We start from the raw sequence: 14,837 nt of genomic DNA on the forward strand, positions 1-14,837 counted from the left end.
TGGTGGAGAGGGCTTGAACCAGCCTTTAAGTTAGGCTGAAAGACAACTGAACAGAAAGGAAACGTAGACTTTGTTCAACGCCGTTGTAACTTTCAGGGAGTTGGGGAATACCTCTACGTAATGTTGGAAGAAATTGTTGTGTCTGTGCCCCCCGAACTGGGGCCCCTGCCAGAAAGTGACTCGGAAAGTGAGGGGGAAGGGTCATCAGGACTTACCTCGGGAGCACCGGCTTCCCTGGCTCAGCTCCAGGAGCCAGAAGCAGGCCAGGTGGAGGAGATAACGAGGCCTCCGTCCCCTGACTCTTTCCGCCCCCAGGCCACGCCTCCAGACCTGGCTGATGGCAATCAGGCCTGGCTGGACCCTAGGTTTCGTAGGCAGGAGAGGCGGGAACAATAGAAGCAAAGGTGGGGCAGGCCTAGGAAGTGCTGAGTCATGGAGCCACACCCCACAGGATATAAAAGCAGCAAGGGCTGCTATACCCCTTTGTGGCAAGCAAATCAACTACTTAACTAGAGTTGAAGTACTGTTTGTTCTTGGTTGACTCATCGGCAGCAAGAGCGATAACAGAGACACTTGGCAGACGCTCGCTAATTTGCTGCCAGAAGCTGATAGTTGCCGGCTAATTAAGTCATCGCTCGGACTGAGGCGAGGGGGACAGAACAGAAATATCCTTCTGGGTTCAGTTCCAAGTGGGGGGAGAAAGACACTGGATTCATGGAAGTTGCTTGGAAAGAAGGTTTATGGATGAACAGGATCACATGCCTTGAAGATCTTGGGTGGAAAAAAAAAGGGATGCGATGCTGAGAGTGCCTGGGTTTTATCCCGTCTATTGGGCTTTTGAATTTGAGCTTGTGTTCTGATTGGTTGTCCGACTCCCATGGGGCCCTGGAGGGCTAACTTTGTAGGTTGTCTTGACTACCAGGCTTGGTTGACTCATGCTGGGTGATGATGTAATGAAAGGACTTTACTGTGGCTCTGCCTGAAGGAAGTAGATCTTTGTTATGTAGAATAGACCGGCCTAGACAGGGGTGGTATTGACTTATCTTAAGAACCAGTTCGCAAATATGAGCAACCACCTCCGTGCATGGCATCTCTCTTGACCTTTTGCGCATGCGCAGAGCATAAAAAAAGGACGTGATGACGTCCGGGCAGTTGGGCGGAGCATCCCACAGCCCCAGCTACTGGTTCGCCCAAACCGGGTAGAACCAGCAGAATCCCACTACTGGGCTCAGGCCAGTTGTCTATATCCCAGGCTTGGTTGAATCTTGCTGGGTGATGATATAATGAAAGGGCTTTGGGCAATTCCTACTATGGCTCTGCCTGAAGGAGGTAGATCTTTGTTATATAAAATAGCCTGGCCCAGGCCTTCATGGCCCATTGACAAAGGTGGTGGTGGTGGGGCTGAGTTTCTGTCTCCCTTTTAGGGGAAATATTCTGCCCTTTTAAATATTTCCTAAAATATCTCATTTCCTTAGGAGACGGGTGGGTGCTAACTTTCTACAGTAAGAAGTGCATTGAAATTTCATGCATTTGGAATTTGATTCAGTTGGGATTCAACTGGATCCCAGATGGGGAAAAAACATTGAATTGTTGGTTCTGGGCAGAAAGAAGCCCAAAGTGTAATGGTAGATTTCTGGGCTTAAAAGATTGTCGTTCATTGACATTACAAACCCACCCCCCCCACTTATTTCCTGGATCAGGGGTCTGCAAACTTGGCTCTTTTAAGACTTGTGGACTTCTACTCCCAGTAGCTTTGCTGGCTGAGGAACTCTGGGAGTTGAAGTCCACAAGTCGTAAAAAAGCCAAGTTTGCAGACCTCTGCCCTGGATGTTCAGTTAACACCCTGTGCCCCCTCCCCTTTCTGTCTCTTTGCAACCTCGTAAACCAGGAATTTGTTACATAATCCCAGGCACCGACTTTCGATTAGGATTCAGTTCATGTCGCCACAGCTCTCTGAATGAAAAATCCAGCAGCTTTGCTGATCTGAATCCCAATCAGCCGCTCGGCCTCTGTAAAGCCCAATTTTGCTTTCCGAGAAAGAGAACTTGTCTCGTTCCATCCTGCAGTGTTGTGCCCACGTCCGGGCTGAGCAGGGGTGAAATGCTTACCGGTTCACTCCGGTTCGCCTGAACCGGTAGTGATAAAAACTACCAGTTCGGGCGAACCGGTAGTTTTAAAAAATTGCTTTAAAAGAGTTAAAAAAAAGGTTCCGATGATCACGGGACACACCTGATTGTCAATCAGCTGCGCCGCCCGATTGTCAGAACCTTTTTTTTTTTACTTTTTTTAGTTTCTTAGTTTTAATAAAAAGTTTTATTTTAACATTCATATCCAATAACATATTTAATGTACCATCATATACAATTAATCGGACCTGCCCGGTCACCACCCCCTTTCTACTCTCTTCCCTTCTCTACCTTCTTCTACTTTCCACGACCATCCTCCCCTTCTCTTATCTACCTCCTCTCCTCCTTCCTCCCTACTCCTTTCTTCTCCCTCTTCTATCCCTCTTCCTTCCTTTCCTCTTCCTCCTCTTCTCTTTCCTACCTCCTTCTCTCTTCTACTTCCTTCCTTCCCATGATTCTGAAATGATAGCCAGGCAGCTCCGATCTTACATTGATTATACATCTTCAATCATCTCTGTACATTAACTTTTTAAAAGCATTTTTTACTACCTATTTGCCGGAACCGGTAGTAAAAAAAATGCTTTAAAAAAGTAAAAAAAAAAAGTTGGCCACGCCCACCCAGTCACATGACACCCCCACCTAGCCACGCCCACCAAGCCACGCCCACAGAACCGGTAGCAACAAATGTTACATTTCACCACTGGTGCTAAAGCCATACTTTTCGCAGGGATGCAAACGAAGGGGCAAAGCAACCCCAAAGACAAACCGTCACACTTCTGAGATTCTCAGCAAGTGGTGCTCTGTTTAGGATGAAAGGTGTTTTTTTGGGGGGAGGTCTCCCTTTCCCATTGGGACAGAGCAGTGATGAAATCCAATTTCAGAGACAGATAGATAAGAGAGATAAGACTGACAGACAGATAGATGGACAGAAATAGATATAGATAGATAGATATTTATTTTATTTGTTTTTTATTTATTTATTTTTTCACACAGTATATATAAGTGTAACCATGAAATACACAGTTGTTCTGTCCTCCCTCGCCTCCGTCCGAATGATGGCTTAATTAGCCGTCACTATCAGCTCTGGCAGCAGAATAGCCAGCGTCTGCCAAGAGCCTCCGTTATCTTCCACGACGCTGGTGAGTCACCCAGAAACAAACTTCAGCTCTTAATCAGTGGATTTGCCTGTTACAAAGAGACACAGCAGTTCTGGCTGCCTTTTATATCCTGTGGGGTGTGGCTCCATGACTCAGCACTTCCTAGGCCTGCCCCACCCTTGCTTCTGTTGTTCTTTCCTCTCCTGTCTACGAAACCAAGCCTGATTGCCGTCAGCTGGGTCTGCAGGCGTGGGGGGGAGGGGGAAGAGTCAGGGGATGGAGGCCTCGTTATCTCTTCCACCTGGCCTGTTTCTGGCTCCTGGAGCTGAGTCAGGGAAGCCGGTGCTCCCGAGGTAAGTCCTGACGGCTCTTCCCCCTCACGGTCCAAGTCATTTTCTGGCAGCAGGCCCGGCTCGGGGGGGCGCAGACACAACAACAGTATGTATAAGCATAAGCATGAAATAACTATACAAAATATGAGCATATATATGAGTATGTAATAACTATATTAAATTGGATATAATGAAAGAAAATAATAATTGGATATAAAGAAAGGAAACAATAGGACAGGAATGGTAGGCACTCTTGTGCTCTTATGCACGCCCCTTACAAACCTCTTAGGAATGGGATGAGGTCAATAGTAGATAGTTTTGGGTTGAAGCTTTGGGGATTTTGGGAAGAGACCACAGAGTCAGGTAGTGCATTCCAGGCATTAACAACTCTGTTACTGAAGTCATATTTTCTGCAATCAAGATTGGAGCGGTTCCAATTTAAGGGAAAATTTTTATAAAATGTTTTACAGATGGCATTTAGATCCTAAGAAATTATCGTGTATGTATCCAGATATGCAAGCAAAATGTTGGAGATGTAATTGTGATGACGCTACATATTTTCATATTTGGTGGACTTGCAAAAATATTAAGGCTTTTTGGATAAGAATTTGGTGGATTCTACAAAATGTTTTGAAAAAGAAGATAAAGTTCCTGCCGCAAGTTTTTTTGCTGGGAATTATCACGGACTGTACAGTAATTGAGACTAAGTTGATTTTAAATTTAGTAACAGCGGCAAGATTACTAATAGGACAGTATTGGAAGAAAAAAGAAGTACCTACAATAGGAGAATGGATATTGAAAGTTGCCAATTTGGCTGAGATGGCAAAAATCTCAGCCTTTTTGAAAGACAATACGCAAGAAAGATATTTAAGTGAATGGAAAAAATGGATTGACTATATTCAAAATAGATATCAGACTAAGAGTTATCAGACTGCCTTTGAATAATTAGGATGTATTATTTTTAATTGTTTTGGGGGAGGTTAGGAATTGATGAGAATTGTAGGATTATAATTTAGTTAGGAAGGAAAAATTTTTAGTATATGTTTGTTTTATTTTTACTATACCTTGTGTTTGTTCTGGGAAGTCAGGGGGTGGGGGAGGGGGGAAGGGGGGGGAATTTTTAAAACTTTTTCAATAAAAAAAAATTGGAGCGGTTAACATTAAGCTTAAATCTATTGTATGCTCGTGTATTGTTGCGATTGAAGTTGAAGTAGTCTTTGACAGGAAGGACATTGCAATAGATGATTCTATGAGTTAAACTCAGGTCATGTCGAAGGCGGCGTAGTTCTAAATTTTCTATACCCAGGATTTCAAGTCTGGTGGCATAAGGTATTTTGTTGTATTCAGAGGAGTGGAGAACTCTTCTTGTAAAATATTTCTGGACACGTTCAATTGTACTAATGTCAGAGATATGATATGGGTTCCAGAGAGTTGAGCTGTATTCAAGAATTGGTCTAACAAATGTTTTATATGCTCTGGTTAGTAGTGTAGTGTTTTTGGAGAAGAAGCTACGCTAAGATAGATAAATAAGCTAAGATAGAGATAAAGAGAGAGAGAGACAGACAGACAGACAGACAAACGAGGGAGAGAGAGGAGAGAGAGAGAGGGAAGGAGGGAGATCAGACATAGGGGGGAGTGAACCAGGCAGACCCCTCCCAACTGGTGGTCATTTTGGGACCCAAGACAGTATAGTAAAACTGCTTTTCCAGAGAACACCAATTCTCCCTTTGACCTTTCAGCCACTATTTGAAAAACAAGATCCTAAAGCCTTTTGCATCGGTTTAATACACTTTAATCCATATGATTTATGTTTTGAGCTAAATCACCCAACAGTAGATTAGACCTCCGTTATCCTCTACCCACCCACACCCCAGTGCCTCTTTCAAATCTAGTTCATCCACACCCGCTGGGTTATACACCGTATGCATAACTAGGTCACCGGAAGACCGGTTGCATCCACGCAACCTTCTGCCGTTGGTTAAGTTTTTCAGAGCGCGACATGGGGAGATCCGACTCCCTGGCTTAGTTTAGAGGTCTAAGTGTTATTTTGTTGGACCCAGAAAATTAGGTTAATTCAGTAACCAAGGCGTGGTGCCAATCTACCTATCCAGTTCTTTGTTTACTGTTTTATTTTGCATCGCTCAAGCACCGCTGCACCGTTGCCATAATTTCTCCTGTCCCGATTGGTCTGGTTTCCATCACGCCTGTTTGCTTCTCTGCTTTCAGCGCCTGCCAGTTTACAAGGAAGGAGCGGCTTTCTTCCTCACTCATGGGTTGCCAAGCAACCCGCCACCATGGTAACTGGGAGACAAGTAAAATCCTATGTATTGAGTAGCGGTGATGCTTCAATCAGAGAGGTGCAGCTGGGCTTCTATGGGTGAGGCCTGATTGACTTGGAAGGAGGGTGGGTTAAGGAGGGGGGAGGGGAAGGAGGAATCTTTGCATGAAGGCAGAGCTGTTAACCAGGGACAGGAATGAGAGAAAAATTAAAATTAAAAGGAGAAAATGAGAAGAGTCTATGCCAGAGCTTATCTTTGGAGCTGGGGCAACAGTCGAGCCGAGAATATTAAACAAAGTGACGGTATGCAGAATTCATTTTTTTTTTTGTTTACATTTATATCCCGCCCTTCTCCGAAGACTCAGGGCGGCTTACAGTGTGTAAGGCAATAGTCTCATTCTATTTGTATATTTACAAAGTCAACTTATTGCCCCCCCAACAATCTGGGTCCTCATTTTACCTACCTTATAAAGGATGGAAAGCTGAGTCAACCTTGGATTTGGTGGGACTAGAACCTGCAATAATTGCAGGCAGCTGTGTTTTAATAACAGGCTTCTTACAGCCTGAGCCACACCGCGGCCCTGAATACGATCTCTTTCCTTTTCTTAATAACGGACCACAATGCTGCCTAAGAGCGAGTGAAGTATTTTCTGTTCTGTTCTCCAGAAGTCTTCATTAGGAAAGTGCCCATTAAATAAAGCCAATGACAGGGAAAGGAAGAACATCATAAAATGTTGGAGCCAGAAAAAATAAATTGCATTTAGTCATAAGTGGAAGTTACAGATTAGGCTATATTCCCCAAATAGGTGCTCTCAGGTTTAATTAGAATAGATAGAAGAGACTAACAGAGTTGGAAGGGACCTTGGAGGTCTTCTAGTCCAGGGCTCTCCAACCTTGGTCTCTTTAAGACTTCTGGACTTCAACTCCCAGAGTCCCTCAGCCAGCAAAGCTGGCTGAGGAATTCTGGGAGTTGAAGTCCACAAGTCTTAAAGGGACCAAGGTTGGAGACCCCTGTTCTAGTCCAACCCCCTGCCCAGGCAGGAAATCCTACACCATTTCAGACAAATGGTTATCCAACATCTTCTTAAAAACTTCCAGTGTTGGAGCATTCACAATTTCTGCAGGCAAGTGGTTCCACTGGTTAATCGTCTTCACGGTCAGGAAATTTCTCCTTAGTTCTAAGTTGCTTCTCTTTTTGATTTGTTTCCATCCATTGCTTCTTGTCCTGCAGGTGCTTTGGAGAATAGCTTGACTCCCTCTTCTTGGTGGCAGCACCTGAGATATGGGAACACAGCTGTTGCGTCTTGCCCGCTCTCACAGCAGCCGGGGCCTTCTTATCTGCTCCCGAACACGGAGGAATGTATGCCTCCCGGCCCCAGTCCTGGCTCCATGCCCAGACAAGCTGAAGAGGAGGGGGCACCTCCCGGTCCCAGCCCTGGCTCCATGCCCAAGCAGGCTGCAGAGGAGCACCCCGGCCCCAGCCCTGGCTCCATGCCCAGGCAAACGGAGCAGCTAGACCCCTCCCCCGCCTGCACAGGAGGTGAGCCTGAGGAAAGTTTATTTCCAACAGCTGCTGATTGGAGTGACCCTCGCATCAGAAGACTGGATAGGCGGAGGCAACAGAAGGAAGGGAGGGGCAGGCCTTAATGAGTGCTGAGTCATGGAGCCACACCCCATGGCCTATATAAAGGATCTGCTTTCTGGCAGTCTCTGAGTCAGGCAAAGTCGAACTTATCTTGCTGAAGTCACTTTCTGGTCTCCTGCCTGCTCTGAGGACTTTGCTAGGACTTTGGGCAGAGCTGCAGAGGCAAGCCTGATTCGGATTTCCCTGACCCGGCCGTCAGCGGAGGAGTGGGACACGACAACAGCTATCATGTCTCCTCTCGTCCTTCTTTAATTAATTAATAAATTGGGCAATTGCTCCTCTGCCAAACCCAATCATCTTCAAAGAGAAGAGGCTGTCTGGAGTCCATCTATTCTCTGAAGGTGCCATGTTGGGCAAGGAGGGTCTCATTTGTCACCGTATCCGGTTCCAATGACAGTTAGCATGGCGGAGACACATAACTAACTCATCCCACATTTAAAAAGAAAATACCGAAAAGCATCAGTTCTTCAGATGATTTGCCAATTTAAGCTTGAGCTGTTTCTGAATAACCTTTTGTGCCTTTGTTGTTGTTCAGTCGCTGTCCGGCTCTGAGACCCCATAGACCACAGCATGCCAGGCCCCCCTGTCCTCTGCTGTCTCCCGGAGTTTGCTCGAATTCAACCAATCTAACCATCTCATCCCCCGCCGTCCCTTTCTCCTTCCGCCTTCCATCTTTCCCAACAGCCAGGTCTTTTCCAATGAGTCCTCTTGTTGTGACCCAGGCCCAAGTAGGTAGTAGCAAACTCAGTCAGTTTAAAAACAAACAAACTTTATTAGAACAGCTGAGAATCAACTCATTCTCAGCGTCGTCCAAACTAAATCAAAGTAAATTCTTTCCAACACAATTCTTCAGTCTTATCACCAATCTTGGTCTAATTAGACAAACTGCCAAAGGCCTTTCTTGGCAAAAGTTCAGAGACGCCGATAAGAAACAAATGCAGCAAGACAAAGATATCAATGTTGTTTTCCGGCAAAGAGCCCAAACACCGTTGCTGGTCTTTTAAGCCTTATGGGAGGGGCCAATAATCTCTTGGCCCTACTCTGAGTTGTCCTCTTTGCTTTAGCTGCTCTTGCCTTCTGGCAGCTCTTCTCATGTGTGCATTAGGAACAGGCTCCTCCTGTTCCTCTGCCTCACTACTGTCAGCATCTGGAGGCTCCGGAGTCCGCACATCACTTCCCAATGGCCCTGGCCCCATCTCTGCCTCCGACACAGAGTCCTCAACTGGGCCTTCCCCTGACTCCAGGACTGGCCCATGTTCTTCCTCAGCCTCATCGCTATCCAACTCCGCTGCCAGCTCCGCAAATCCTCTGCCAGGATTTGAGCTTCAGGTTCAGAATCTGTCCTTCTAAAGCAGGAGTCTCCAACCTTAGCCCCTTTAAGCAAAGCTGGCTGAGGAACTCTGGGAGTTGAAGTCCACAAGTATTAAAGGGACCAAGGTTGGAGACCTCTGTTCTAAAGAATATTGAGGGTTGATTCCCTTTAGGATTGACAGATTGGATCTCCTTAGAGTCCAGAGGGTTCTCAAGAGTCTTCTCCAACACCACAATTTGAAAACATATCAATTAGCCAGCTTTCCCTATGGTCCAACTCTCCCAGCCATAAATCATTACTAGGAAAAACCATAGCTTTGACTATATGGACCTTTGTCGGCAAGGTGTGCCTTTAGTTGGGGGGAATTCTAAATTGCAGAGGGTTGCTACCATTCTGTCATCAGCCTTCTCTTTTTTATCATACATGCCAAGAAAAGAGAGGGAGGGAGGGAGGGAGGGAGGGACGAATGGACAAATAAACTAATGTCCCAAAGGTGCTTTTTCAGGAGGCAACTGGTCTTTCTTTCTTTCTTTCTTTCTTTCTTTCTTTCTTTCTTTCTTTCTTTCTTTCTTTCTTTCTTTCTTTCTTTCTTTCATGTTCACTTCTCATCCAAGAAGCTTCTTCAGCTCTGACAGGATACTATGGAATGGAAGGATTCTATCCTGTCAGAGCTGAAGAAGCTTCTTGGATATGTTGAAAGAAAAGTCCACCTGGGTTCAATTCCAAGTGGGGAGAAAGACACTGGAAACATGGTGGCTGTTTGGAAAAATTGTTTAATGGTGGACAGGACCAAATGGGTTTTTTGGGTCCTGGGCAAAATGAACACATGGGTGAGAGAGGGAGAGAGATTTATATCCTCTCTTGGGCCCAGCCTTAGAGTTTCCTGTTCCTGTGAAATAAATGTATTCGGATTGGTTGTCAGACTCCCATGGGGCCATGCGGGGCTAACTTTCTAGGTTGTCTTGAGTCCCAAGCTTGGTTGAAACTTGCTGGGTGATGTAATCTTCCCAGGTGCCATGCGGTGAGATGGATAGAGGGCTAATCCTATTATGTCCTGAGAGTGAAGGTCTTTTGTGTTGTAGATAAGCTGGCCTAGCCTTTTGTCTTGTAGATAGGCTGGCCCAGTCTTTCTGGGGCTATTAACAAAGGCGGGGACTGCTTTCCAAGAGCATGTGTCTCCTTTTCTCATCCAGGGAGGTATATTATTCTGCCTTTTTAATATTTCCTAGAATATTTCATTCTTCTAGGAGGAGGGTAACTTTCTACAGATGAGAAGCGAAATGTCTTCGAAAGAAAAAACAAGGAAGTCCAGTTGCCTCCTGAAAAAGCACCTCTGGAACCACCATGATCTGGACGATGGAGAATCTCTACAGACGAATGAAAGAATGAATTTATTAAGCTGTGAATCTCTTCATGTCTTCTCCAGGTTCTTGCCCCTGCTGTTGAGTGGCTGGACTTCATCTCATACTTTCTCGCACCACTAGAACTAACAGATGCTGAGCCAGTGGTGGTCTATGGGAAGGAGTATTTGGAGCAGGTGTCACAGCTCATCAATAACACTGACAAAAGGTATCCAAGAGAGACATTCCATCCATCCGGTAATGGTCAGAACAATGCACATTCCAAGCTTCCTGCAATTCTGGATGGAGTCCATCTTTGGACATTGAAAAGGAAGGGTTCTTGCGTGTATGGCATAAAGATGGAGAACTTGGGTTGTCTAGTCCAGTATTTCTCAACCTTGGCGACTTTAAGACGGATGGACTTCAACTCATGGCTGGTTGGGGAATTCTGGGAGTTGAAGCCCATGCATCGTTAAAGCTGCCAGGGTTCAAAAACACCTGGCTAGATGTTGCTAAATGGCAGCTCAACCTTGGCAACTTTTAAGATGGGTGGACTTCAACTCATGGCTGGTTGGGGAATTCTGGGAGTTGAAGTCCACCTGTCTTAAAGTTGCCAGGGTTCAGAAAGGCTAATCTGGATGCTGCTGAATGGCAGCTCTCCATTGAGCCAGTTAGCATCACCAGTGATGGGAGAAGCTGAGCATCTGTAGGGCTACCACATTCCTATAATACTGAGAGCTGTTCCGTTTAAGTAATGCATGGACCGCCCCTTCGTTAAACACCAAGACCAGTCAACTCCACTGTTCTGCAGAGGAGGAACAAGGAGAGAGCTGGGCAGCTCTTTCTGAGCTTAGATCAGTGGTAAAATCCTCTGCGGATTGCTGCCGGTTCGCTGCCCAAGCATGCGTGGCGTGCGCTAAATGCGCAGTGCGTGCTAAAAGCACATTGTGCACGCATGCACACTACACTCCAAACATGTGCTTTGTGACTAAAAAGGAAGCTTGGGAAGGTAAGTAGAACAGCGAGGGGGGGGAACAGCTGTGCCGCGCAATTTAGCTTTGCTAAATTTCCTGCTTTCTAGCGAATATAAACCACGCAGCACAGCTGATCGTTAGAAATACCGGTTTGGATGAACCAGTAGCTTTTTTTAACTACTGGTTCACCCAAACCCGTAGCTTTTTAATAGAATAAAATAGAATAGAATTTTTTATTGGCCAAGTGTGATTGGACACACAAGGAATTTGTCTTGGTGCATACGCTCTCAGTGTACATAAAAGAAAAGATACCTTCATCAAGAATCATAAGGTACAACACTTAATGATAGTCATAGGGTACTAATAAGCAATCAAATTATACTAGGAAACAATAGAATAGAATAGAATAGAATAGAATAGAATAGAATAGAATAGAATAGAATAGAATAGAATTTTTTATTGGCTAAGTGTGATTGGACACACAAGGAATTTGTCTTTGGTGCATATGCTCTCAGTGTACAGTAGTACAATGTAGTACAATGTAGTAGGGGAAGGATACTGCAAAATCCCCATTCCCACGCCACTCCTGGGGGAAGGATACTGCAAAATCCCGAATTCCCTCCCAACTCCTGAGGAAAGTATACTGCAAAATTCTCATTCCCTCCCCATTCTTGGGAGAAGGATATTGCAAAATCTCCATTCCCATCTCACTCTGGGGCCAGCCAGAGGTGATATTTGCCAGTTCTCTGAACTACTTAAAATTTCCGCTACTGGTTCTCCAAAACTTATCAGAACCTGCTGGATTTCACCCCTGCGACAGATGCCAGATACTCTGATCAAATATAGACCTCGAGATTAATCTGTCCTTATACAACTTTACACCCTTATTTAAAGCCGTTGTGGAGGCCAGAGTGATCATTTATCTGTTCGTGTCCTTTCTTTTTAGTGTTTTGAACAATTATATGATCTGGAATCTAATTCAGAAGACAGCTTCCAGTCTCGATCAGCGGTTTGAAACAGCCCAGGAGAAGCTGTTGGAGACTTTGTATGGTACCAAAAAGGTAAGCAGATGCTTTAGAGCAGCGGTCTCCAACCTTGGTCCCTTTAAGACTTGTGTACTTCAACTCCCAGAGTTCCTCAGCTTTGCTGGCTGAGGGACTCTGGGAGTTGAAGTACACAAGTCTTAAAGGGACCAAGGTTGGAGACCCCTGCTTTAGAGCAATGATTCTCAACATCGGCAGCTTTTAGATGGGTGGACTTCATCTCCCAGAATGCTCCAGCTAGCCTTGGGAACTCAGTGTTGGGAACTCAGCAGTGTTTCCCAATCTTGGCAACTTTAAGACTTGTGGACTTCAACGCCCAGAATTCCTCAGAACAGCCATTCTGGCTGGGGAATTCTGGGAATTGAAGTCCATCTTATCTTAAAGCTGCCAAGGCTGGGAAAGTCTGCTTTAGAGCTGCGGTGGCGCAGTGGTTCGAGTGCACTACTGTGGGCTACTTCTGCCGACTGCCAGCTGCCTGCAATTTGACAGCTCAAATCTCACCAGGCTCGAGGTTGACTCAGCCTTCCGTCCTTCCGAGGTCGGTAAAATGAGGACCCAGATTGTTGGGGGTCAAATAGGCTGCGTCTGCAAACTGCTTAGAAAGGGGTGTTAAGCACTGTGAAGCAGTACATAATTCGAAGTGCTACTGCTATTTAGAACAGGGGTCTCCAAACTTGGTAACTTTAAGACTTGTGGACTTCAACTCCCAGAATTCCCCAGCCAGCGTAGAATTCTGGGAGTTGAAGTCCACAAGTCTTAAAATTGGAGACCCCTGCTTTAGGGAAATGAAACAGACAAGTGGGGGTGTCTTCTTCTTCTGGACAGGACCAGAAACAGCTTCCAGATCTTGGTACCTGAACTCCATTAGCTTGGTGATCTAAAAACTAACCACTTCTGACCTGAGTTGGGATCTTCTGCATACTGTGAGGAATCTTCCTTGGATGAGGATCCAGCACTGTTTAGTTCAGGGGTGTCAAACTGGATTTCTTTGAGGGCCGAACCAGCACTGTAGTTCTCTTCCACAGGCCAGCAGGGAGGGGGGAGAGATGGGACGGAAGCCTCCCGCAGCACCCTGCCAGCCAAAAATGGGGCATGGGGGGACTGCATGTGTCCCCCCTCCCCATGCCTCATTTTCAGCCTTCCTGACCTTCTGCGGCACTCTTCTGGCTGAAAACGGGCTGCACGGAGACCTCACAAGGCCCATTTTTGGCCAGTGGAGTGCTGCTGGAGACCGGGGAGGCCCGTTTTAGCTGGAAGAGGCACCATAGGCCGGTCCTTCACTGTTTCCAGGGTGGCCCTGCGGGCCAGATTTAAGCACCCCGTGGGCCGGATCTGGTCCACGGGTCTTGATCCCTGGTTTAGTTCCTTCAAAGAACATGGATGTCAGGGTTCCAAGGAACATCCCCAACGAAATAAAGCTCTGAAGCTTGAGGTTCCTCAAAGTTCCAGCTTATTAGAGATGTCATGTTGGCACAGCTGGGAAAACCTGAAACTGAAAGCTTTCAGGTTTTCCACACCCAGTTGACAGTTCACAGCCCTGCCCCACACCCACAAGTTCTTCACATTGTCCAATCAACTCTTCACACTCAATTAGATACAGTCTTCAGGCAGTCTACATCAGACGCAGGCAAAAGTCCTTGAATACGGAATGTTGTTATGACTAATTTTCTACCACTCCAACAACAACCCCCTCCCAACTTCCCCAGCTAAAATATGTGGCAGTTAAGAAGCAAAAAAGAGAATTGCCTTCCAAAACTGATAGGCTTCCCCCCCTCAGGAAAGGAACGAATCCTGGAACAAGACTGAAGTCAGGAGTTAACATTGACAATGGATCCTTAACTCACGTGTCCTCTAAAACTGACCCGGCGGAGATCTCGTCCGGCCCCCTGGTACTCCGAGGGGCTGAGGGAGATGAAACGCCAGAGAAGACGCCTGGAGAGCACCTGGAGGTCCAGTCGCTCCGAAGCTGATCGGACACTAGTTAGGTCCTATTCTAGGACCTACCTAGTGGCAATGAGGGAAGCGAGGCGTTTCTACGCCTCCACCCTCATTGCGTCGGCAGATAACCGCCCGGCCGCCCTGTTTCGGGTGACCCGCTCTCTCCTACATCAGGAGGTGCGGGATGACCCGTTGCAGGGACGAGCCGAGGAGTTTAGCGGTTATCTATACGATAAAATCGCTCAGCTGAGGGACGGTCTGGACCGAAATTGGGATGATCCAAGCGAGGGAGAGGAGGCACGCCTTGTTGAGTCCATTTGGGATGAGTTTGACCCTGTGGCTCCCGAGGACGTCGACAGGTTGTTGGGGGGGCTGCACGGCACGACATGTTTACTGGACCCGTGCCCTTCCTGGCTGGTACTGGCCACTCAGGCGGTGACACGAGGCTGGCTCCAGAGGATTATCAACGCTTTATTGGAAGGGGTTTTCCCTGCCGCCTTGAAAGAGGCGGTGGTGAGACCCCTCCTTAAGAAGCCCTCCCTGGACCCAGCTATTTTGGGTAATTATCGTCCAGTCTCCAACCTTCGCTTTGTTGCGAAGGTTGTAGAGAGTGCCGTGGCGCGACAGCTACCCCAATACCTGGATGAAGATGTCTATCTAGATCCGCTCCAGTCCGCTTCCGACGCCGGATACAGCACGGAGACAGCTTTGGTCGCATTGGTGGATGATCTCTGAGGGCCAGGGACAGGGGT

At 46.6% G+C, this 14,837-nt stretch overlaps 1 protein-coding gene across 1 annotated transcript in view; it reads left to right on the forward strand.

Annotated features, from left to right (window-relative positions):
• The window catches only part of ECE2 (endothelin converting enzyme 2), a 130,000-nt gene that overhangs the window by 81,826 nt on the left and 33,337 nt on the right, over positions 1-14,837 (forward strand). Inside the window, exons 9-10 of the mRNA XM_058189158.1 lie at positions 10,217-10,359; positions 12,051-12,165. Of these exons, the coding sequence (XP_058045141.1) occupies positions 10,217-10,359; positions 12,051-12,165 (258 nt within the window). The remainder of the gene's footprint in view (positions 1-10,216; positions 10,360-12,050; positions 12,166-14,837) is intronic.

This window comes from Ahaetulla prasina, chromosome 6, assembly GCF_028640845.1.
Source record: "Ahaetulla prasina isolate Xishuangbanna chromosome 6, ASM2864084v1, whole genome shotgun sequence".
NCBI classification, from domain to species: domain Eukaryota; kingdom Metazoa; phylum Chordata; class Lepidosauria; order Squamata; family Colubridae; genus Ahaetulla; species Ahaetulla prasina.